The following is a 24,568-nucleotide window of genomic DNA, read 5'->3' as shown; positions in this document are numbered from 1 at the left end:
TTGTCATGCTGTGTGTTTTTGAATAGTGCTCTGTAAGGGACCGTTGCATTTAATAATGGCTAGACTGAGCGCAACAAAAATTTTCTTGAAAACATAAGGCTTGTAGAGTTAAAAGACATGGGTCTGATCTATATATGCTAAAAGTTACAGTGTAAGCACTTGATTTTAACCTTGTACCCCATCACACACCCACACACCCGGTCTGTTAACTCGAAAGCCCAAGTGGTTGTCCATCAGTGAGAGTGTTCGTGAGACTGACCTCCATAGCGGAAACTTCCCCAAACCCCAAAAGCCCTCAAATCTAAACTCTGCGGGCCGCCCGTTTGATGTGTGAAGCCTTGCTTCTTCCCCTGTGCTCTCCGCTTTGTGTCTCTTTGGCGGTACTTGGTGTTTTTATGCAAGGAACAAGGAATGTTGTTTATTGTGTCCTGGCATGTATTAAAGGTTTTGGTGAGATTCCTTTGACCCCGCCCCTCCGCAGCCCTGTGGCCGAGTGGGCCGCATTGACTCATACCGGCTCTTTTTTGATGATATCATGGTTGCCGCAGAAACCTCTGGCTGACCCGCGCCTGCGTCACGTAACCCCTTCATTAAGGCCAGTACCCTGTAGGCAAGCCTGTAGTTATGGATCTGACTGCTGCTCACAGATCCTCTCTTTCCTTGTTTTGTGTCTATCTTTCCCTCGGCATTCCTGCTGGGTTCGCTGCAAGTGTATAAGCTAATTTCCCTTTACTCCCCCACTTTTTTTTTATTGCACATTACTCCTTTGCTTCCATTTTCTCATTCTCTGCCTTTTCGTCTTTCTTAATTCCCTTATTTCTCTCTCAGCTGATGGCAGGAAGTCATTTTCAGCTGCATAATGTTTCCCACAGGCTTTCAGATGGTTTGTGTTTGTGTGTGTGTGTGGGTAGTAATGCAGTAAATAAATGTAGCTGATCTGTGCTCTAAGCTGATTTTGTCCCATTATAGTGTGCTTTCTTGTTGTGCTTAGGTTTGGTTTAGGATGATTAGCATGATGACAGCATTAGTCAATTAGTTTGCTTGGTAAAGTTGCGTTTTGAAATTCATCCCCTTTACAGAATCACTAAAGCTATACACAATCAGACAGATGGTTTTGGTCAGGTTAAATTGTGTGTTGTGTTGTTTGTTTGTGTGCTTTATTTTGGATTGCATTTTTGTGGGTTTTTTGTCAAATTATATGCAAAATCAGACAGCTCAAATTATAATTCACTATTATAATCTTACCATTACCAATCTGAGTAAGGAGCAGTGTTGCCAGACAGAGTTGATGGTTTCCAGGCCAAAAACTGTCCAAAACCCGCCCAAACACACAAAAAACTCCCAAAATATTTACATTTTTGATTCAATTTGTTTAGCATTTAGTTATTGAAACTGCCACACTTTATGCACCATATAGCTACAGATTAAACACCAGCAGCTACAGAACCACAATAGCAAAATGACAACATAACTCGTTCACATACACAGCTAAGTTATGCCCCCTTGCCCACACACACACACACACACACACACACACACACACACACACACACACACACACACAAAATACACTTTTACAGCGTATATTTAAATTGTTTTAGGATAATTCAAATACCCAATTTGTTAATAACAAATTCCCAAAATTTTTTTTATCGATTTATATTATATTTAATAATATACCTGTATTTCAGACTAAATTTTACCCACACAATCAAATTAAAAACAAAATTTTTTTTTTAAGTTATGGTTTCCAACTTAAAATTTAAAGCAGTGCAACATTTGAAAAGTATTTCAAGTTTTTTTGTATTCTAATAAATTAAACTGCATTGAGTCGAACACGTTTTATGTAAGTGACCCTCCCCACTAGGGGTGCACTTACAGATACTATTCGGCCGAAAATAGCAAAAAAGTATTTTTCGGTGTTCAGGCGAATTTACTGAACAATAATGTTATGATGTATTAGGGTTGTTAACGGTATGAGATTTTCACATTATGATAATCATCTTTGAAAAATCAAGGTTTCACAGTATAGACGTTTCATTGGACTCTTGCGTTGTCACGGTTACATGCCTGGATGGAACTAAACTTCCAGTCTCTGTTTGTTTAATTGTCTGACTAGTGACTAAACTAGTTGATTTCCTTTAGATGAGGGAAGACTGCGATCACGGATCAGCGCTATGTGAACGGAGGTTTGGCAGCTAATCTGTAGTTAAAGTGCACCTATTTCATTGCTAAAAACAATGTTCTTTTGTGTATTTGGTATAATACAATGTGTTTGCGTGGTTTTGGTTAAAAAAGTAATTATTTTCCACACATCAGATATTTTTGTAGCTCCAGATTTCACTCTCTTCCTGAAACGCATCGATTTGAAAAGCTTTATCTCCCTTATTGGCCAGCTAATTTGTACGTTGTGATTTGCCTGAATACCTCTGACGTCAGCAGGAAATGTGCTTTACCATGTTTGAAAGATTCGCACACAATGCAATGCTGACAGGAGTTAACTTACAGGCCAACAGAGTCCAAGTGGAAGGAATTATGATAATGTCGGTCTTGTCTACATCACCAATCCCAGGATGTAAACTATTGCCTGCGATCAGTGTGTTTGTTGTAGTCCAAGAAAAGAGATTTACCTTGGACAAGATAACGCCCGTCATTGTTTAGTTTGAGGTATGTACATTTTGCATATCGTTAACATGTGCTAATACACACTTACACACCAAAGGAAATGTAGAAATGTGAATCGGGCAAAGATTGTGTGCATTATAGTACACATTTTACACAGTAACGTAGCATAGTGTCGTTTTTGATACAACACTGCTATTAAACAGGTCATTTCGGGTCGGGTACATTTCTTTGGACCCAAGCAGAACTCTAATCAGCAGTGTTGAAGCTTTTTTGCTATTTTAAGCCGAATAGTTTCACTTGCTAAACATTTGCTGTATCCCTACTCCCTACCTAAATAACAAAAACAGATTGGATCACATGTCCCACATGACTAGTCAAGTTTGGAAAGATGTAATCTAGCATAGCCCTAGTTTATACCTGTGTATGTTCTCTGCCTATTTGTACACTCAGAATAAATGATATATGTCTGGCTGCATTGTGTGTTTGCGTGCTGGCACAAGCAGGTGTTTGGGTTTGTTGTGATTTAGACTTGTTTATGTATACTCTGCTTCTGTAGGGTGTGACGGTCCATTTCTCTACCCTGAGGTTACATCATTTCAGGGTTAGGATCAAAAGACCTAATCAGGTGTTAAAAGCGTAACCATGGTGACCGGCTCAATGTTTGGTCGAAAGCACCGGTGGGCCCTTGGGGAAGGGTGTATTCATGCGTGCCTGTGTGTGTTTAAAGTATCCTCTGTCTCAGGTATTTATCACATCATTTAGTCTCAAGCGCGACTAATTACAGATTCAGTTCCGACATCCGTATCTGGTTTGCTCTGAAAGCGTGTGTTTGCATCACTTGTAAATGTTTTACTCGTGTGGTGCGTCGACGTGCGTGTGTGTGACTGATAAAAGCTTGAATATTTAATTTGGCAACATTAACATCTGCTGCACACACACGCACACAAATGCTTGTAAGCGTTACCATGTGCGGTTTACCCAGCAGAGTCACATCTGGTCATTTTTCAACAATCAATAAACGTTATCCGATCCATATATCACCACATCACATCACTCTGCATTTGTGTGTGTGTGAGATGGGTGGCATGCTTTAAAACACCTGAGCTCTTCTTGACAGCTGTGTTTGTGTGTTTTTAATTTTTTCATTGGTGTTTTTGTTGTAGCAGATCTGTCACACCTGTGATGGCCCAGCTGGAGTAAACCACACACACAAACACACAGCTATAGTTAACTCTGAGGCTGTGTGTGGTCTTATTACTGTAATCAGACAAGACGCTTTTAGCTCAAACACTTAATTCGTTTGATCAGAGAGGTTGTGTGTCTGTTTTTTTTTCTATCTAGGACAAGTACTGCTTTTTAATTGGGCTATAAATATCATTTCTAGTGTTGGAGATGCTCCCTCAGCCTCTATGCTGATTGGTGAGCTTGTGTGATTGACAGTTCTTCTACCTAAGGATGAACAATGGGGTTTTTGTTTTCTTTCGACCTTTCACCTTATACCTAAAAGACAAAGCTGCATATAATTAAGAGTTTGCAGTTGTTGGGTGTCCAAAAACCATGAAACATTCCCATTGTACTCCTCGTTGTACTTTTAGGTAAATTTGTACCACTGAAAACAAAAAGTTTTGGATTTACATTGAATGAGTTTTTGTGATTTATCTCTAAAGTTCTGATATAAAACATCAAACACTATAAAAGTGAAACTGGGAAAGCAAAAGTAAAGAAATGAATGTTAAAACGGCATACACTTCTTCATCTCCCTCTGTGTGTGACACGGGCGCACCGCTCTTTTGTGCTTTGGCTTCTGGAGCATTGAGGAGTTCCTTAAAGAAACTGGTGGTTGGGATGCGGTTGAACATCGTTTGTATGATTCACCGGGCAAACTCGGGTTGCTTTAGTGAGATCATTTGTGTGTGTGTGTGTTTTCTCCAGATGTCTTTTCTTGCATTGCTTTGTCTCACGCACCCCCTCTGTGCACATTACTTGAGCTGTTGTGAAGTGTGTAACTGAAGAGTTTTGCTTTGAGCCTCAGGGGGCAACAGATCTCAGTTAATCTGCATGTGTCTCCTGAGTGACGTCTCTCTGATTTCCCTTCTGCTTCAATTACACTGTCTTCATTCTTCTATCCTTTCATTATGTCTTTCTTTTTTTCTGGCCTTTTGTCCGTCCTTCCTTCTTTCCTTCCCATCCCTCCTTCCTTCCTTCTTCCTTTATCATTCTTTCTTTTTTTTCTGTTTTGTCTGTCTGTATTTGCCTATTCTTCCTTTTTTTGTTTCTCTGTCCGTCTCTTCTGTCCGTCTGTCCTTCCTTTACTTCTTCCTTTCTTTTTTCTAGCTTTTGGCTGTCTGTTTGTCTTTGTCTGTTCTTCACTTTTTTGTTTTTTCTGTCTTTCTTTTCTATCCATCATTCCTTCCTTCCTTTCTTTCTTTTTTCTGACTTCTGTCTGTCTGTCTTTGTCTATTCTTTTTTCTTCTGTCTCTTCTTTCCTTTTCTTTCATTCTTTCCTTCTTTCCTTCCTTTCGTCATTCCTTTCTTCCCTTCTTCATTTCTTTTGTCTGTCTTTCTTTGTCTGTTCTTCTTTTTTCTGTCTCTTCTGTCCTTTTCTTTCCTTCCTTCCTTCCTTCCTTCCTTCCTTCTTTCTTTCCTTCTTTCTTGCCTTCCTTCCTTCATGCCCTTCCTTCCTTCTGTCATTTATTCCTTCCCTTCTTCCTTTCTTTTTCTGTCTTTTGTCTGTCTGTCTTTGTCTATTTTTAATTTTTTGTTTTTCTGTCTGTCGTTCCTTCCTTCCTTCCTTCTGTCATTCATTCCTTCCCTTCTTTCTGTCATTCCTTCCTTCCCTTCTTTCTGTCATTCCTTCCTTCCCTTCTTCCTTTCTTTTTTCTGTCTTTTGTCTGTCTGTCTGTCTGTCTTTGCCTATTCTTCATTTTTTTGTTCTTCTATCTGTCTCTTCTGTCCTTCCTTCCCTTCTTCCTTTCTTTTGTCTGTATGTCTTTGTCTATTCTTCTTTTGTTTGTTCTTTTGTCTGTCTTTTCTGTCCTTTTCTTTACTTACTTCCTTCTTTATTTCCTTCTTCCTTGCCTTCCTTCCTTCTGTCATTTATTCCTTCCCTTCTTCCTTTCTTTTTTCTGTCTTTTGTCTGTCTATCTGTCTTTGTCTTTTCTTCGTTTTTTCATTCTTCTGTCTGTCCTTCCTTCCTTCCTTCCTTCCTTCCTTCATTCCTTCCCTTTTTTCTTTTTTGTCTGTCTGTCTCTCTGTCTATTCTTCATTTTTTGTTTTTCTGTCTGTCGTTCCTTCCTTCCTTCCTTCCTTCTGTAATTCATTCTGTAATTCATTCCTTCCCTTCTTTCTGTCATTCCTTCCTTCCCTTCTTACTTTCTTTTGTCTGTCTGTCTTTGTCTTTTCTTCGTTTTTTCATTCTTCTGTCTGTCCTTCCTTCCTTCCTTCCTTCCCTTCTTTCTTTTTTGTCTGTCTGTCTATTCTTAATTTTTTTGTTCTTATGTCCTTCCTTTCATCTTCCTTCCTTCCTTCCTTTCTTTTTTCCTTTTCTTTTCTTTCTGTTTGTCTTTTCATATGTTATTTTTACTGTCTTTCCATCTGTCTGTCCATCTTTCTGTTGTCTCTCTTTCAATGTTTCTGTTGTCTGTCTTTCCATCTGTTTGTTCATCTTTGTGTCTGTTCATCTTTCTTTCTTTGAGTCCGTCTGTCTTTGCATTTGTGTTTTGTCTTTTCTCTCTCTCTCTCTCTCTCTCTCTCTCTCTCTCTCTCTCTCTCTCTCTCTCTCTCTCTCTCTCTCTCTCTCTCTCTCTCTCTCTCTCTCTCTCTCTCTCTCTCTCTCTCTCTCTCTCTCTCTCTCTCTCTCTCTCCCTCCATCTCTCCCTCTCTCAATCTCTTAAACACAGATGATGGACTGTGATTAAGTGTCTGTTCAGTAACTGTAACACTATGAAGTGGATTAGAGGGACAGATATGTGTGTGGGCATGCAACAGCAGGAATTGCCTCTGACACACAAACACAGTGCTAATCTGACTTGGGAAACTCGGTTTGGAACGACCTCAGTGTTGATTGTCCACACTAAAGTGCACAAGTGTGTTTAGCACTTTAATACAGCATGATACACTAACCTTATTAGCTTTGATCTGACCGGCTCCTCCCCTCTAAACAACTCCAGTCTGAAGACATAAGAATTTTTCTGTCACCATGGTAACAACCCCACAGATTTACTTAATCAGAAGCTAAATTCCAAATATGGAAGTATCATGTCTGCTGAAGAGTGATAGTGATAAAATATAAGTCATAAAGTAACTCTTCTTTGCTTAAACTTCCAAGTTTATTAATCAATGTTAGAAATATGTTAACAGATGGGTATGGGTGCTATTCATATTTGTCAAGGCTTGTTTGTTGGAATTAAAAACTTTTCTTGTTTTGGAATAGTTCACTCAAAAATGAAAATTTGGTAATCGTGTAACCCTAATGTACATTACATTATGTTTTTGCATTTGGCAGTATTATCCAACAGCTAAATTATTAACTTTTAGCTTAGCTTAACATTAGCTTAAGCTAAGCTAAGGAACTAAATGTCTAACTAAGCTAATTAGCTTAACTTTTTTTTGCAGAAGATAGTCTTACAGGTTTGGAAATAAATGGAGGTGAATAAGTGATGACAAGATTAACAGTTTTCCTTTATCACTAAGCAAAGCTTCATTTGTTTCGTCATCCTGCAAGCAGAACTCAGTATTTCATTCTGGGTTTCGTGTGCATTGACAGTGAAGTTTGAGTTTTGACATATGTGTGCGAGTTGGAGGAGGTTTGAGTCTCTGAAGGAAATCTGTATGAAGAGGAGGAGAGGTCAAATGAATGGATCTGACAGCAGGGTGGGAGTAGGAGAAAGGGACTGATAGCAAAACATCTCGGATATTGAAAGGAGAGAGAGAGAGATTGCGGAGAGGAAAACGCTAATGCTAATTGCCTCTCTCTCTCACTTTCCTTCTTTTGCATTCAGTCGGTGTCAAAAATGTGCAGACACATAGACAGTAGCTGTTCTTCATGTCTTTCACAGGCTTTCAAGCACACGGCCTCCTCCATCATTATTTCTACATTTATAACAACTCTGTGCTGTTTTGGAATACGGAGAGAAAGAGGGCAAAAAGACCAGAAATGTTTGCAGCTAAGTAGAGAGAAAGTGTGTGTTGAAGCAAAGGATAAAAGCAAGAGGATACAGCTTGAAGATAACGTATGCATATGTTAACATCAAATTGTGATGTGGCATAGTGGTTGAGAGGGTTCAAAAATCATTTTTCCCAGCATTTGAATTGTTCAGATTTACCTGCCGAACATATTCCTTACCAGTCACAAAATTTTCTTTCGTCAGTGTTCCCACGGATCCTTGAAAGTTTGTGAATCTGGGGGGAAAAATTCAAGGCCCTGGGAAGTTTTTTAAAAATATACATGCATAGATACAGGTCATTGAAAGTGCTTGAATCTATTTTATGCAAGAAGTTTTCTGGAAAAAATCTCTGTGTAGTTTAGGATAATATCAAAAAGTATAGACCTTTTAAGCACGCGTGATGAACTGTTCACTTTAAATGCTTATATCTTCTGTATGCGAATGTTGATTAATACCAAAATGCTTTTTTGCATAATTGTGTTTGACAAATGAAAACGCCTCGGGTTACGTATGTAACTCTTGTTCCCTGAGATGAACGAGAGGGAACGAGATGCTGCGTCTCCCTTGCCATACTTCCTGCATCCCTTTAACGCCGTCTTTGGCAATATTTCAGATAGCGATATACTTCCTGGCTCCTGCGTCACCCTGTCTTTGTCGTTAAGCCTCACCATTGGTTGAATTTGATTCAGACGCATTCAGACGCATTAACCCTTGGAGTCATCCCCAAAGTGTCACCGCAGTAAGGTACCCTCGAAAGGTAACTGTAACAATGTATCTTGTTCAATGTAACCTTGCTCTCACTTGAAATGTGTCCCCACATTTAGTCCTTAATTTTGAGGGTATTGAACCTGGAAAGTCCTTGAAAGGTCCTTGAATTTGAAGTTAACCAAGGTCAGGGAACCCTGTTCGTGTCATTGTTCTTACAATGCAAGTCATTCTCAGTCTTAGTATAATTGTACCTGTAACAAAAATATAAAGACCCATTGTAATTTTATTTCTCATATTTCAACTATTTTGAATGCTGGGCTTATTGGAAAGTTGTAGGTTGAATTATGGATGTGAAATAGTTGTCTGTGTTTTTCTATGGAGGGTAAAGTTATGTTTCTTTTGAACTGGTATGATCTACCTGAAACCATCTGCCATTAGCATACAAAATAGGTCAGGACAGGCAGATGTACACACATAGACAGAGAAAGAAAGTAGACACATATGGCTCTAAGACAAAATATGGCTATCATAGCGTCCATGTAAGAAATGGCAGCACAAATGTGCTTCTATTTTCCAAAGACGCATACAAGCAATTACATTCGTCCTTCATGAAAACCACATGCTCCCTTCCCATGATTCCTCTGTAACGCTCAGACCCATTCCCTGTTAAAACATTTTCTTTTTGATGACTAATCTGTAGCTTAAGGAAACGTCCCGCATCAGCAATGTTTTTGCTGTACTCCCATATGTTCCGTGTTTTATTGAATGAAAAAAGTATTTTTCCTTTCTCTTAACTAGGGCTCTGCTTTGACTTTGACGTTTAGCTTTACACATGCCTGCTTCATGGTTCATTTGCCCACACATTTTGGCAGGACGGCTTTGATCACATGAAAGGACTTCAGCTCCCATGAGACTCTGCACACCGGTCTGAAGCAGCTTGACTCGATCAAGCTGCAACGGCTGTAGTTCCCAAGAGGCCTTAAAGTGTAGTCCGGTTCCCAATGGCCAGATGAAAATCAGAGGTTTTGCAGAGGTCAGTGCTTGTGAAACAGGTGCGTGTCGTAATGAGGTGGAAGCGGGGTGGGATGTTGATGTGAGTAATGAAGGTAAAAAGAGATGTCTGGGAAATAACCATCGAGAATGGATGAAAAGAACGCGTTGAGAAGACGAGAAAACCTTTTTGGTCAGGTTCATCTCTGATGTTGGTCCAGGTGCACATCTGTGGTCCAGACAGTTTTTTGCTTTCTTTTGTTTTATATTTTGTGGCACACTCACACATGCATTGATTTACATTTTATGTATTTGCCAGAGGCTTTTATCCAAAGCGACTGATAAAATGCATTCCCTGTGTTGAACCAATGAGCTTTGCGCTGATATCACATTGCTCTGCCAATTGGGCTACATGAACAAAATATAGTGTTAAACTTAAGCGATTTGTGTCTGTGAGGTCAGTGTTTTTACTTTATGGTAAGCCAATATATTGTTTCAATATGTCAATGAAATAAGAGCCCTGTTTTCGATATCACTTTTTGTATGGTAATCCTTATATTTTCCCCTGAGACTGTTAAAAGCAAATGTTGTTTTCTGGCATCCTTGAAACTTTAGAATCTCATTTTAGTGTTACGCACTTAGAGCTGCGGTACTCATGCAGACGTTTCCATGGAAACATTCACTTTTGGCCACTGGAGCAGACTGCTCATCTGCCTGGATTCAAAGGTCAAGGGTTGGATGCAGATGGAAAAGAAGGCAAACATCAGTCTTGTGACCTGATTAGCCCTTTACTGTTCTCTCTCCCTTTAATCTAACCCGAATGCTGTTCTTTCTTTTCCTCATTAAGCGCATACTGCCCTCCGAATGGCTTTTAGTTCTTATTGGGTCTGTGACAGACGCAAATCATTGCAGCAGACGAAAATCTATTTCCTCTCGCTGGCTAGACCTTGTGTTTTGTTATTTAGTCTTCAGCCTTGGATCGACTCAATTCATTTCTTCCCTCGGTTGTAAATGCCCACTCAGCATCCTCTACACCTGATCTATCATCCTTTACAAAGTCATTATCCACTAAAGTTTCTGCAGGGATCCCGTTAGTCAAAGGGGTGAGAAGTACAGGGTTTCAGCAGGAGCTGCGGGTGGGAGTCTGTTTTTAGCAATGGACTGTGATGGGGGACGGGTCAGGTCATTTTCTTGTGGCCGTAAACAGAGTCATTAGCAGCCAATTCCAACTTAATGTAGCTGTAATGAAAACAGTATGGCCGCTGCCCTTGCCAACTGTGTCAATAAAGTGCCGTCATCTCCACTCAGTGTGGTGTTTGTTCAGGTTGAAGATTTCAGTGGAAAGGGTGGCCTGCTGTCTTGTCTACTCTTGCCAGATATTGGACTAAACTACACAGGTCTTGGGTATATTTTGCTCTTTTAAAGAATCCTTTTGTGTGACATGTACAGACCTGCTTGTGGTTATCCAGTTAATACTTGCTTTAAAGTGCCAGTCAATTCCAATTTCTAAGCTTCCTAATATTGTTAAGGAGTCCCCAACAACATGTTTAAATGCATGCAAGGTCATAAACACTGTCATTTTCTCAAAATATAAATTTAATATTGCTCCATTTCTCAGAGACCCACCAAACGATTTGTGCAAAGTCGTTTAAAGATTTAGGCCCAATACCATTTCTCTGTCTTACCCCTTCCCCTTACCCCTACCCCTTAGTTTTGTATGTGAATGTGCAAAACATAGGGGAAGGGGTGAGACCGAGAAATGGGATTGGGCCCTAGTCTGCCTTAACCCCACCTTTCGGTAGCCTACTCTGCTCTTATTGGTCAACTGACTCCGCACAGTCCAGCAATAGTGCAACATGCATTGACCTAGTGCTAACATGACTTGCTGACAAGAGTTAAGAGTTTGAAAACCAACATAAATAAACATCATTCATCATTAATCCAAGTTATAAAAATGCAGAAAGACACTAAAATTTTACACTCATGTAAGCTAACCAGGCCACAGCTAAACAACTAGCAAACATGCGTTGCTAATGTGACTTACTAATAAGACATTTCAGTAAACTAATAATCATACTTACAGGTTGTTATGAGTAGACACATGTAGTTTCAAATAAAGTGGGCACTGAACCATTGTTTAGCAAATTCAGCCTTGAAAAAGTAATTTTAACCACTGATTCTTAACATCTTCATCCTTTGGTAGTGAAAAACAACACAAACTTTCCTTTACAGCTCAAAACATAGCGTCTTCTTGACATGATGTTAACACACTAGCGGAAGTGTCTGTGGGCAGGTCAGGGTTTTCGTTTCTCACGGGCAAGACTGTAAGCGGAGATTTTGCGAAGCGTTGCCTTAATACATAGACAGACAACAGGCGGGAGATTAAAAAATAATATAACTCTTAAACACAGTTCAGAGTCGACTACCTACCTTAGAAGCCAATAAAGTTATTTATTGTCCACTTTTTGGTTTAAATACTTTGCACATTGTTTACATTGATGGACAGCTACATGACACACTGCAATACAGGTAATTTTCGATATTGGATCTGTCTGGTACTTTAAAGCTGTCATCCGACTGTAATTTTTGCTTCTATCACCATCGCCATGTTAGCCCCTGGGAGAGAAGTTATCCAATAAAGAAGAAAGAGAGGCGTTGTTTTATTCAAAATGTATATTAAACAGCTGTCCCTTGTGGTAAAATTGTACTAGTTTAACGTCATTCCAGACAACGACTAACTTGTTATGCCCACGTATGTCACATGATGAATCAACATGGCAGGTGTAGTACGTCCGAATTCATTTATACTATTCATATTCATACTACGTAGTACCTTCTGTTTTAACAGTCAGTGAGTAGTACTAATGAGTAGTCTAACTCCATACTTACCTAGCCATGAATCTCGCTTGATGATACTGCCGTTTTGAGAATCGATACAGTAACGGCAAACAAAATATCCAGATACACACATGTATTAATATTTTCTTACACCCCTGATATATACTTGACATAAACATTGATGTATTTTATCAACCTCTTATAAACAATCCTTTGTTTCCAGGTGTGAAACTGTGTTTCTTTTATCTTGCAGAAGTTGGGTTAAGACCACCAATCAGATTAAAACTTGCCAGATTGGGTTTGTGCGCAGTATACATCAAGCGGTCAGTGAACAGACTGTGGGCGTGACGTCTCCAACTGATACACAGTCTCCTGTCTGACCCGCTCACCCCCATGACTCTGTCTCCTGTCTGACCCATCCACCTCCTCACACTCCTTTAACAGCCCTTGTAAACGTCAACAGGCTGTAGGATTTTTTTTCTAAAGGAAACCTTGCACAGCCCTGGTGATGAAATGTGCAGAGTTTTAATACATCCTTTGTAGCTCTCAACTTGATTCGTTCAGTTTGTGTGTGCCGGGTTAGTTTGCTATTGCATGCCAGCTGGTGGAGTGTTTTGCTCATTTAACGGAATTGGCATCAAATTTAAGTGTGCATAGACTCCAAGCCGACTTTAATTTATCATCCTGTCAGAAACATGATCTGGATGACGATAGGTTGCAGATGAGATGGATTTTGTGAATTGGAGGAAGACAAGGAAGGATAGAGGGACAGATGAAAAGACAGCGGTAATGGTGTGACGTTAGATTAATCTCTCTATCCTGTTAGAGCCAAAGTGATATAGAGATGTTTGTCTATACTAGAGTATAGTGATTGATGGCTTATGAATGGCAGAGCTCATTAGAGTTAAATTACACATTTCTCATTAGCGGTGTATTAGGCATGTCTAGCTGTCACACAGTGACAAATTATAGTCAGATTTGACTTCTCTAAACAACGTCAAACATTGCCGCCAGCTTAATCGTGCGATAAAACACATGGATGGCTTTCGATATATTCTGTTTGTTGTTCTGTTCTGTGTTAAACGTATTTCAACTAATGATGCTCCAATCGATCGGCTGTAGATCGGTATTGGTCGATTATCGCATTAAATGACTCGATTGGTACTCGCTTAACTTGCCGATCTCATGCACCGATCTTTCTATTTACTTTTCTCATCATAGGGCTTCTAAACACGGGTGCAATTTGAGACCATTTTTACACCGTGTGAGTATTTTTATAACCCGTTGCTCATGTACGACGTGCAAATTCGGATTTCTCCCTCCGCCTTTGCAAAGATAAGCGTATTTTCTATGAGGGCGCTCCAGTCCTAACATGCAGCGTGACGCTTCTTCACATTCCCATCAAACATACAACATGTATATCTTTAGCACAGCCTGCCATTCAGCACGAGTACAGACCAAAGATCTCTCTCGTGTCTTAAAGCTACAGTAACCTAATTTGTCAATAATATTAAAGAGAAAATCAATCCCTGTAGAATGAATATTTGTTGTGCTTATTTGTTTGCTTCTTTAATAAAACAATAATATACACAATTAAAAAATACAATTTGTGGTATTACTTTATCTAGAAAAAAAGGTTAACAGTTACAGTCAACAAAAAGTCATGTGTGTAGTACTGATGTGGGCGACATCATCAGTTCAAGTATGGCATGCATCATTTTCTGATGGGTGTTGGGGTGTAAAGTTTGGAAATTAAATCCCACATAGCTGTCATCATTGTGCCATCAAGTGATGTGCGGATTGTTTCTGTAACAAGTAGATAATATTGTAGCTCGGTGGTAGAGCATTGCTTTGGCAGTGCAAAAGTTGTTGGTTCGATCCCAGGGATCATATATTGTGTTCCTTGGGATATTCAGTGATAAATGTGTACTGTACACTGCTCTGAATAAAAGTTGCCTAAATGACACATTAGTAGTAATTGGCAATTAGATGCCATGGATCAGTACGCCTGGAATATAGACCCCAAGAGCGTAAAGTATTTTTAGGTTTCTTGTTAACATTATAATCTGATTCTTTTTGCATCAGGGAGAGTTTCAACATCATAAAGCTGTTGTTGTTTTCCCTCCAGTGATGGGTATTTCGAGCAGCTGTGCATCAGTGAATAATTTCAGGTCTTCTGGGCTCTGAGCTGTCTTGAATTAGCATCTAATATGTTGTAGGTCTGATCCAGTCTCATCCAGCAACGTTCTTCTGATCTTTAGTGAGACGGGCTGATACTGATTCAGCCCAGAGAGGTGTTTATCTCCCCTGTCCAGTTTGAGAGTATTTGGACCGGGATGAATCTCGAGATTGGAAAGCCTCTGAGGCAACGATTAGCCTTACTTTTTGAATGAATCTTTTGAGGTTCATGTAACCTGAACAAATGGGTACACGCAGGCATGTCTTCACTGCTTTGTTTGGACCGAATGAAAGCCACAGTGTGGTTCTTTCATGTCGGGCCAGTTCAAGCGGTCCCTAGCACCCTTTATTTTCATGCACGCTGACCACCCTAAAATTAGTTTGATCTGTCTTGGCTTTTGTATTTCTTCTTATCCTTAAGTCTTACAGCAGGCCAGCTGACAGTCTTGCCTGGGCCCGGGACAAGATAATCTTAGAGGGCCCCCCACCCCTTACTTTTTACTGGTAACAAGAGATTTGGCATTATCAGATTCAGGACCCACGAATATTGCATATTATACATTGTATAAAACATTTAGTTAAAGGTGATTTTCGTAATTTTTAGAAGGATCTCTTGACAGAAATGCAAAATAATATACTAAACTATATTATCAGGGGTGTATAAAGACCTTTTTATAATGAACCGTTATGTTTTTATTACATTAGAATGAGACGTTTTTATCTACATACACAGAGGGTCCCCTTTCGTGGAGGTCGCCATTTTGTGCTGCCATGTTTCTACAGAAACGTTTAAAGGACAAACTTTTTTTACTAAGTTGTCTCTGACAATGACATGTTTTACTGTAGCTTATCTATGCGTTTCAAAAGCGAGGGGTGAGCAGTGGATTGAGCCGTTGGTGGCAATTTTCAACCTCACCACTAGATGCTTCTAAAATTTACACACTGCACCTTTAAATGTAGTACACTGAAAAAAAATATTCATTGAATTTAATACATTTTTTAAGGTAAGTGGTTGCAATCAATTTATTTAAGCTACATTTAAACAAAAAGATTAGTAAAGTAAAATAAAATATAAAACTTTTGTTTAAATGTAGCTTAAATAAATTGATTGCAACCACTTACCTTAAAAAAAAACGGATTAAATTCAATGAATCATTTTGTTTCAGTGTACTGACGCTGTATACTGAAACAAAATATCATAATCACGTATGAATTATGAACAGACTATTGGAAATATCAGTAAAACAACTTCAGCTAATATTATGCTGTGTTTGGACTAAATATTGAATAAATATTACTCCTCTCTTTAGAAATTTGAAGTAGCCTAAACATATAAACTCAATCAATATTTCTCCAAACATGCACGCCTTTGAACCAAAAGTCCAGAGGGATATTATTTTGTAAAGAGCTTTCATGATGAGCATGCATTAGATTTTTCTCAATGAATGCGACTGAGGGTAGAGCCCTGCATTTCAGCCCAAGCCCGACCCGACCTTTTTACACCCCTCAGGTCGGGTATCGGCCAATTTTAACGTCACAGCTGATACGCGGGCGGACCTCGGGCTTATAGGCTTCTCCATCTTTTTATATTTTTCAATTTATTTAAAATAACATTTTGACAGACGATGATTGCAAAACAAACGTAATAAGACTTTTAACCTATAGCACGAGTCCGCTATAAGCACAGCCAGCCACACATTTACAATGCAGCTGTTGCGTATTTAACAGCAGGGCTTCAGCTCACCGAGAAAAAATATTAATGGAGGACTTGATTAAAACCTTGGATACTGCGCATAATCTATGCAAACAGCATCCAAGACATAATCTATAATATATATATATGCATAGCGAAGTTGTAAGATAAGGCAGGTTGCATGTTTATTCGTTTCATGTTTATTTCGTTTCGTTTTGTAGCTATAGCCCTTTTCATTTTTTTATTTCTGCACCCGTTGCAGCTGCAAGCAGCAGAGCAACCTGCCTCCGCTTTTTAAAAATAGTGTGTGTTGATAATAAACGTTTAAACTAACACTGTGATATGCTGAAAATATATATTTTATATAGTTGTTATTATAGGCAAGTGAAGTGTTGATTTGAGAGTTCAATTCATCAAACATGTCGTCAACTTGCTGTCGGCTGCGAACCGCTTGTTGGAACAAACAAAAATACTCTAAAATGTAAATAAAAAAAGAAATATAACTATTTTGCCATTTAAAACAAATCTGAACTGCTTTAATTGCTGCAAGAGTAGTACAGCTGTGTAAGGAATCTGTTTAAGGAGTTATTTTTTCTATTTCTGCGGATTTCTTTTGCAGAATCTATGCGGAATTTTGCAGAATAATTAAAAATGTTTTAAAACGATCTGAGAGAATGTGCGCTGTGAATATTACAAAACAATAAAATATTTTATAATTACATTTTATTAAAGGATTACCCTGAATTAAACTGGACCAACATAAACCAACAGATAATGGACAATGTGCTGTCACAACCATAGAGTTTAATATAAATTAGGCTACATATATTACTGTCTACAGTGTAACAGTAAAAAGAAAAGGCTTCTCATAATGAATGTAGCCTATATCAAGATAATTTCATCTGTTTAACAACACAATGTATATTTATCTTGTAAACGGATTTGAAATAATAAATAATTTTCGCATCACTTAGCAATAGAGACGATAGCGAATTCATTATCTTCTCCGCGGTAAGTTTTATTTCAAATTCAAGTTTTACATATTAAATATTAAATAGTTTGTGCTTTCTCTCATAAAAACCTCACAGCAAACAGCACAGACTTCTAAACACACGCGATGCAGTGACTATATCTGCGGTCACAGATTCCTAACGGGGATAATTAGGAATTCTATTTTCCTCTATAAGGCCTATATTTTCTTCTTTTCTTTTCTTTTCTGAGCACCGGACTTGTGCTGAGTCTGACCGGACATTTTGAGCGTACTGAACTTCAAATCAAATGAATCAAATATTTTCTTTATTATTTATCAATTATTCCATAGGTTCCAGTTCTGGGCCCCCCTCTGGGCCCCACCCCACCCTGGGCCCGGGACAACAGACCCGTTTGTCCCCCCCTGTCGGCGGGCGTGTCTTACAGTATCCCTTGTTTTTTGTACCTTACCTCTTCGCACTCATTCTTTCTCTTTCACTTAGCTGAGCAGAGTGGGAAAATCTGCTGACAGCGGCCTGTGAGAGAGGCCCACAGCGGGGATAAGAAGAGAGTGGAAAGGTATACAGATGAATGGAGCTTTGAGTTGTTGATTATTAAAGTCAGTGGACTTGCTTAAAGCCTTTACGTCAAATAAAGCTCTTTAACTAAAAATACATTTGCCAAATGGAAACGGTGGTGGGCAAGTAAGTTTCAACTTTAGCTCTTAAATGGTTTCTTATATAAGTTTGAAGAAGTGATGAGACTTTTAAAAGGTCATTTTGTCCTTTAGTTAGTCTGGCTGGCCGTCTGTCCTCTCTGCAGTGAGTCTGTTCCATTGTGATCACAACAGAATGTCAGCTGCCCCTTCCTTCATTCCTTTTATTATTTCATTACTTTCTACCTTTCCCACCTTCATTTATTTCTTCCTTTCTTCATTCCTTCCTTTCGGCCTTTCCTTCCTTCCTTCATTCATTTTAATTACTTTCTAACTTTTCTTCCTCCTTCCTTTCATTACTTTCGGCCTTCCTTTCTTTCTCACTTACTATTTCTTCTTTCTTTTATTCTTTTATTCATTTATTCATTAACCTTCATTACTTTCTGCCTTTTCTTCCTTCATGCCCTCCTTCCCATCATCCCCTTCCTTCCTTTAATCACCTTCTTCATTTTGTCATTTCCTTCCTTTCTTCCTCACTTTCTTCCTTCATTCCCTTCCTTCTCATTGTGTCCATTGCTTCCTTACTCACTTCCTTCCTTCCTTCCTTCCTTCCTTTATTCCCTTTCATTACTTTCTGACTTTTCTTTTTTCTTCCTTTCATTACTTTTGGCCTTCCTTCCTTACTTCCGCTTCATTCACTTACTCACTCACTCACTCACTCACTCACTCACTCACTCACTCACTCACTCACTCATTACTTTCGGCCTTTCCTTCCTTCCGTCCTCACTTCTTTCTTTCTTTCTTTCATTCCTTCCTTCCGTTCCTTCCCTTTCATTGTTTTCTGCCTTTTCTACTTTTCTTCTTCACTTCCTTCCTTCCTCACTTCCTTGATTCCCTTTCATTACTTTCTGCCTTTTCCTCCTTCCTTTCTGCTTTGCTCACTTCCTTCCTTTTTCAATGTCTTCCTTCCTACCTTCCTTCCTACCTTCCTTCCTACCTTCCTTCCCTTTCATTATTTTCTGCCTTTTCTTCCATTCTTCTTCACTTCCTTCCTTCCTTCCTTCCTTCCTCATTTCCTTGATTCGCTTTCATTACTTTCTTCCTTTTTCTTTCTTTCTTCCTTCATTCCCTTTCTGGCTTTCCTTCCTTCAGTCTTACTTTTTTTGTTACCTTCTGCCTTTCCTTCCTTGCTCACTCCCTTCTTTCTTTCCTCACTTACTTCCTTTCTCACTTTCTTCCTTGCTTCCTTCGTTTCCTTTCATTATTTTAGCCTCTTCTACCTTTCTTCTTCACTTCCTTGATTCCCTTCTATTACTTTCTGGCTTTCCTTCCATCCTCATTTTCTTTCTTCCTTTCTTCCTTTTTTCGTTACATTCTGCCTTTCCTTCCTTGCTCACTTCCTCCTTACATTCTTTTTATTACTCACTACCTTGTTTTGTTTCTTCTATAATTTTAGTACTGCATTCTTTCCTTTCAAATTTTCTTTATAGTCTCTCTATCATTGGTGTTGTGATTACCATTCTCCTCACTATACACTTGAGATCTGTTCTGCTGTAGAGGAAGCCTATGTTGCTTTTTTGCTGGGTGAGGGAAGGGGGGTTCTTTTGGACAGAGGGCCCCTCTCTTGAACAGCCTGCCTGAAAAGGGCTCATTCAGTTGGGCAGGACTGTGTCTGCAGCCTCCTCCATCTCCCCAGCCGTGGATCATTGTCAGGCACTGAATGAGGCTTTGACCGGTTCCAGACGACTGGTTCTGCACCATAAAACTCCATACATATTGATAAATAGACTTGCTCCTACGCATTGTGGCTCTATTCGCATATCCCATGGCATTTTGAGAGTGCCAGACCAGAAGGTAGTCAATGAGTTAAGCAACACAGACGATGCAAGATAGACAGAAAGAGAAACCAAGCACAGTCAAACTGAGAGGCAGGCCAACAAGGTCAGTCTGAAAGACAAGCCAGCAATTGATCATTGCACTTACATGGAGCACAAAAGCTAGCGTTGAGCATGTTTTGACTGCATGTCTAGCTGGGAGAAAACTGTATTCATGCGTTTTGATTTCAAGCACGGCCGTCTGCAGAATTAAATGAAATGGTATAGGGCTGGGCGATAATTCGATAACGATAATTTTACCGATATAAACTTTTTCGATAAAACGATAAGGACAGTTCGATAAGTGATCGATAATGTTTAAGCACTGTGCGTAATGTTGCGCGAGCACTTCCGGATGCGGCACGCGCTCTTGGTTTACAATCACAGTGACAGTCAGACTTGAAGGAGTGGAAGATGAGGCAAGTTATTTATTTATTAGTAGAGACCTATGATTTTCGCGATGCGGATAACGCGGACGGAATCACGGAATCCAAATGCGCGGAAACATTTTCTTGTGTGTAATGTTGGACGCGCAAACAGGGTTCGTCAAACACAGCAGACACAGGTGCGTGCAGTATACTTTACTTTCATTCAGCGTCCGCCTTGCGCACGCACACGTCCGCCCAGCTTTAAAAGTATATTTACAGGACATTCACAAATTCAGGAAACTGAGGAAAAGCAGCAGATCCACCACTGCAGTGAATATAGTGTTTGGGTATGTGCGCTCCCACAGCAAAGTGACACCCTTGACATCCATTTATCAGCGTGTATAGCTCGTATATGTATAACACACGCGTGATCACTGAACTAAGTTTTCTTTCTTGTTTAAGTGAACATAAACAGCTGTTACTCAGTATATTGAAACTTAAAGCAGTCTGTCTTGTGTCTTAAAGGGACAGTAGTCTGCTGCTTTTGTGTCAGAAATGTGTTGATTTCATAACAAATAGATTTACATTTAATACAGATGCATTAAAACAAGATTTTAGTTTTTGTATTTGTCATGTTCTGAATAAAAAGTAGTTTAAAACCATTATTAACTGTCTGGTTTTTACAATTTTCATTCAGGAGCAAAAATCTGCCTTTAAATTTGACAGGAGTAAAGATTTGTTATTTATCATGATAATTATCGATATCGACTGATATGGAAAACATTTTCTCGATAATTTTTTGAGTCATATCGCCCAGCCCTAAAATGGTATGTGATAGCCTCCAAAGATAGCAGTGTGTAGTCTTCTGAAAAGCATTTCAGAAAAAGGGTTTATTATAGCACCCTTCGCTTTTCACTATCATCCGCTCCACACACTTGATCTGAGTCATCCCTCGCATGAGTTTGAAAAATAAATGTGCTTTTGAGTGCTCATCTTGCATTATCCATGAATCCAAGTTATTTTGGTGAAGTGGACTTTTAGTAACCCTTTCATTCTCTCTCCCTTTACTGCAGGGTGTCCCTCAGCTACCCTGTGCCAAGGCATTGTATAACTATGATGGCAAAGAACCTGGAGACCTCAAGTTCAGCAAGGGGGACATCATCATCCTGCGCCGGCAGGTGGATGAGAACTGGTATCATGGAGAGATGGGTGGAGTTCACGGATTCTTCCCCACAAACTTCGTCCAGGTCATCAAACCGCTGCCACAACCACCCCCACAATGCAAAGCCCTCTACGACTTTGAGCTTAAAGATAAGGAGGCTGACAAAGACTGCCTACCGTTCTCAAAGGTGAAACCAGCTGTTGAGAATCTACTTGTATTATTCACACACATCTTCATTGATGAGTTAATAAAAAATTCATATAAGTTTTAATTAGATGCCTTTTGTCAGTCTCTCCATTCTTCCAAATGTCAGGGCTTTCTCATAACACTGTGTGTGTGCGCTGTATGATATCGATCACATACATACACGGCATATGTGCAAAACCCAACATACAATCCATACATACTGCGCCAAGTTTGAACATGTGAAGGAATGAATGGGATTTTGTAAGGTACGATGCAGTGAATAATAAACTAAATATCAGGCGTTCTGAACATGTCCAGACAAGCTAGCAAATGGCTTTAGAACGTATATGGTGTATCATATAGACAACTTTTTTCCACATGGTGCTACTTATTGGAGCTTGTATACTTGTGGTATATAAAATTAGTTTTTTATTATTCTATTCCATGAAGTAAATAAAAGGAAACAGCAGAAAATTATTTTTTTGTGCATCATAAGCATACAAGCTTCCCTTCAGCCATTTATGTTATGGACAGATTTTCATTAAAAAAGTCTTTGTTACAGTGTTTTTATAAATTGCCTCTTGTGTATTTTTTAACAACTTCTTGCTGAATAGCAAGTAATGTATTTTATTTTTGTCTGCCTCTTTAGGATGACATCCTCACCGTAATTCGTCGAGTAGATGAGAATTGGGCAGAGGGAATGCTGGGAGATAAGATTGGCATCTTCCCTATATCTTACGTAGAGGTGAGCCATATATTAGTGAAGTGGTGTTGTTTCTCTATTAATATTCAATTTTTATAAAAAAATTCAGATCATTTTCTCACCCCCGTTCATTCAAGATGTTTATGTCTTTTTTGTTCAGTCGAGAAGAAATTAAAGCCCTTTTCACACAGAGATTACAGAAAGTGCATCTGGGATAGTTTGATTTTTGGTTCATTTACACTGCAATGTGTGAAATTTTCCGCAAGCTTTGCGTGCATTCACACACATACCATAAAAAGATCCTGTAAAGACACTTGACGTATTTTTTCCACAACGTCAGAAGTTTGCTAATTATCCGTGATTTTTCTCTCTCGAGAAACTATGCACATGCATTTTAGTTTATGACAAGATCATAAGGAGTCTCTGATAAGGAATGGGAAACGCGCGAATCTGAACTTTGGCAGAAAATCGCGTTGCGTTAACCAATCAGGAGCTTGCTCTAGTAGTGACGTGATTACCATATTTTCCGCACTATAAGGCGCACAGGATTAAAGGGCGCATCTTCAATTAATGACTTATTTTAGAACTGTTTTTATATATAGGGCGCATCGGATTATAAGGCGCATAGAATAGATACTGCAATCAAACGTTTGACTGGGTTTGCGTTATGCATCTACTAGATGGAGCTGTGCTAAAGGGAATGTCAACAAAACAGTCAGATAAAGTCAAACTTTATTAAGCATTCTGACAACTCCGTTCACTCCCATGGTAACGTTGTTTAAACTTTAATTTGCATATTAACAAAATCTCACAGCCTTGCTCAAAACGTGGAGGGGAACTTTTCCCTAATTCAGTAAACGTGTAGTAAAAGAAACAGTCTGTGAGAAAGCATAGTACCCGTGTTTACTGACTACGGTAGCCATAATGCTGCAAGCGCTGCATTTTTTCATATTGAGAAATTTTGACAGCGCTACTTGATCCATATATAAGTTTTTTGAGAAAGTTAAAGGCTTTTAAGTGCGCCCTATAGTGCGGAAAATACGGTACAGGAAGCGTGCGGAGTCTCATGACGCAAGTTTCCGCGTGAATGTCTCGAAGCGAAGTAAACTCAAAATGTTCAAGCATCCAACTTTGCGCGAATAGCGTGTTTTTGCCACGTCTACCATGCTTGGTGTGAACCCAGCATTATGCCTCGGTGGGGATCATTTAGATCCCATTGAAATTGCAAACTGTTGAGGTCTACTAAAGTCCACTATATGGAGAAAAATCCTGGAATGTTTTCCTCAAATCTTAATTTCTTCTTGACTGAACAGAGAAAGACATAAACATCTTGGATGAAATGGGGGTGAATAAATTATCAGGATTTTTTTTATGAAAGTGGAGTATTCCTTTAACATTTAATGTTTTGGTTTTTGTGCAAATGTACCCTTAAGTACAGTTTTTGTCTTGGAGACACTTATGCAAATCCTTTTAAAGATTTAGGTCTTACAAGTCCCCTTTATTGCCATTTGTTAATATTGCCAGTACTTCACCTCCACTATTTCATTGTTTCTGTTCTTGTTGAAACAGCACAAAGCTTTTAAAGCACACGATCTCAGAGCTTTAAAACTGTTGGCCATTATTCGAGCTTTATTGCACCCTAATCAGCTTGTTCATCATTCTGACGCAAGACTCCAACACATAATACCTTGCGCCACTGATTTCCTTAAATGCACATAACCTCATGTTACATTTTTCCAAAAACACGCATTACCTCTGTTATAACGAAGGTCGCAATTTCACGCTTCGCCTGAGTATTGCTCAGTCTCTTCATCCAAAGCACAATACCTCCTAACAAAAGTCTCTACTAGTGTAAACATTACCTGAAGCCTGTCAAAGCCAGCGCAAGCTCCTTATCAGCCACGTGTGTAACCTGTAGGGAAAAAATAACCACAAAACGACATTCAAAAATAGCTTTTGTCAGAGATGCATTGCTTGAATAGCATCTCTCTCACGTGAAGCGCGAGAATAAGGGAGGAGTGGGGCACAGGCATTGAGTGGACACAAAAGCCACCGCAATTTTCACCAAACCAGACTTTTTCCAAATGAATGCTTTTGAGAAGGTAATCTCTGATAGCAGTGGCTTTTAAAGTGACATTCAATCAGGTGTTTAAAGAAAGAAAACGGTGGGGGGTAGTTTTTCTGTTCGCATGAGATCTTTTTGCCATCATAGATGTCTATATATGTTTTCAAAGAGCGATATGGAAAATACAATCAGCCACATGTGGCTCTTATTAGGCTTTATGTGTTCAGTATTGAAAGTCTGGATTAGAGAATGGGCAACATATCCAGTGAATGTTCGGCTGGTCTTTGAACTAAAACTGAATTGAATTCATTTCCATTCACACTGAGTGAATCATTATGATCTTATTTTTTTTTAGTCTTAAGATTTGCTGTTATGTCACTTTTGGTTAG

General features: G+C 39.1%; 1 protein-coding gene across 1 annotated transcript in view; it reads left to right on the top strand.

The window, feature by feature from the left end:
• Nucleotides 1-24,568, top strand: part of sh3rf1 (SH3 domain containing ring finger 1) — a 51,436-nt gene that overhangs the window by 7,979 nt on the left and 18,889 nt on the right. The window contains exons 3-4 of the mRNA XM_065257093.1: nucleotides 21,137-21,412; nucleotides 22,061-22,156. Coding sequence (XP_065113165.1) covers nucleotides 21,137-21,412; nucleotides 22,061-22,156 — 372 coding nt within the window. The remainder of the gene's footprint in view (nucleotides 1-21,136; nucleotides 21,413-22,060; nucleotides 22,157-24,568) is intronic.

This window comes from Paramisgurnus dabryanus, chromosome 12 (genome assembly GCF_030506205.2).
Source record: "Paramisgurnus dabryanus chromosome 12, PD_genome_1.1, whole genome shotgun sequence".
Classification (NCBI taxonomy): Eukaryota; Metazoa; Chordata; class Actinopteri; order Cypriniformes; family Cobitidae; genus Paramisgurnus; species Paramisgurnus dabryanus.
This window is presented reverse-complemented; position numbering and strand designations above follow the sequence as displayed.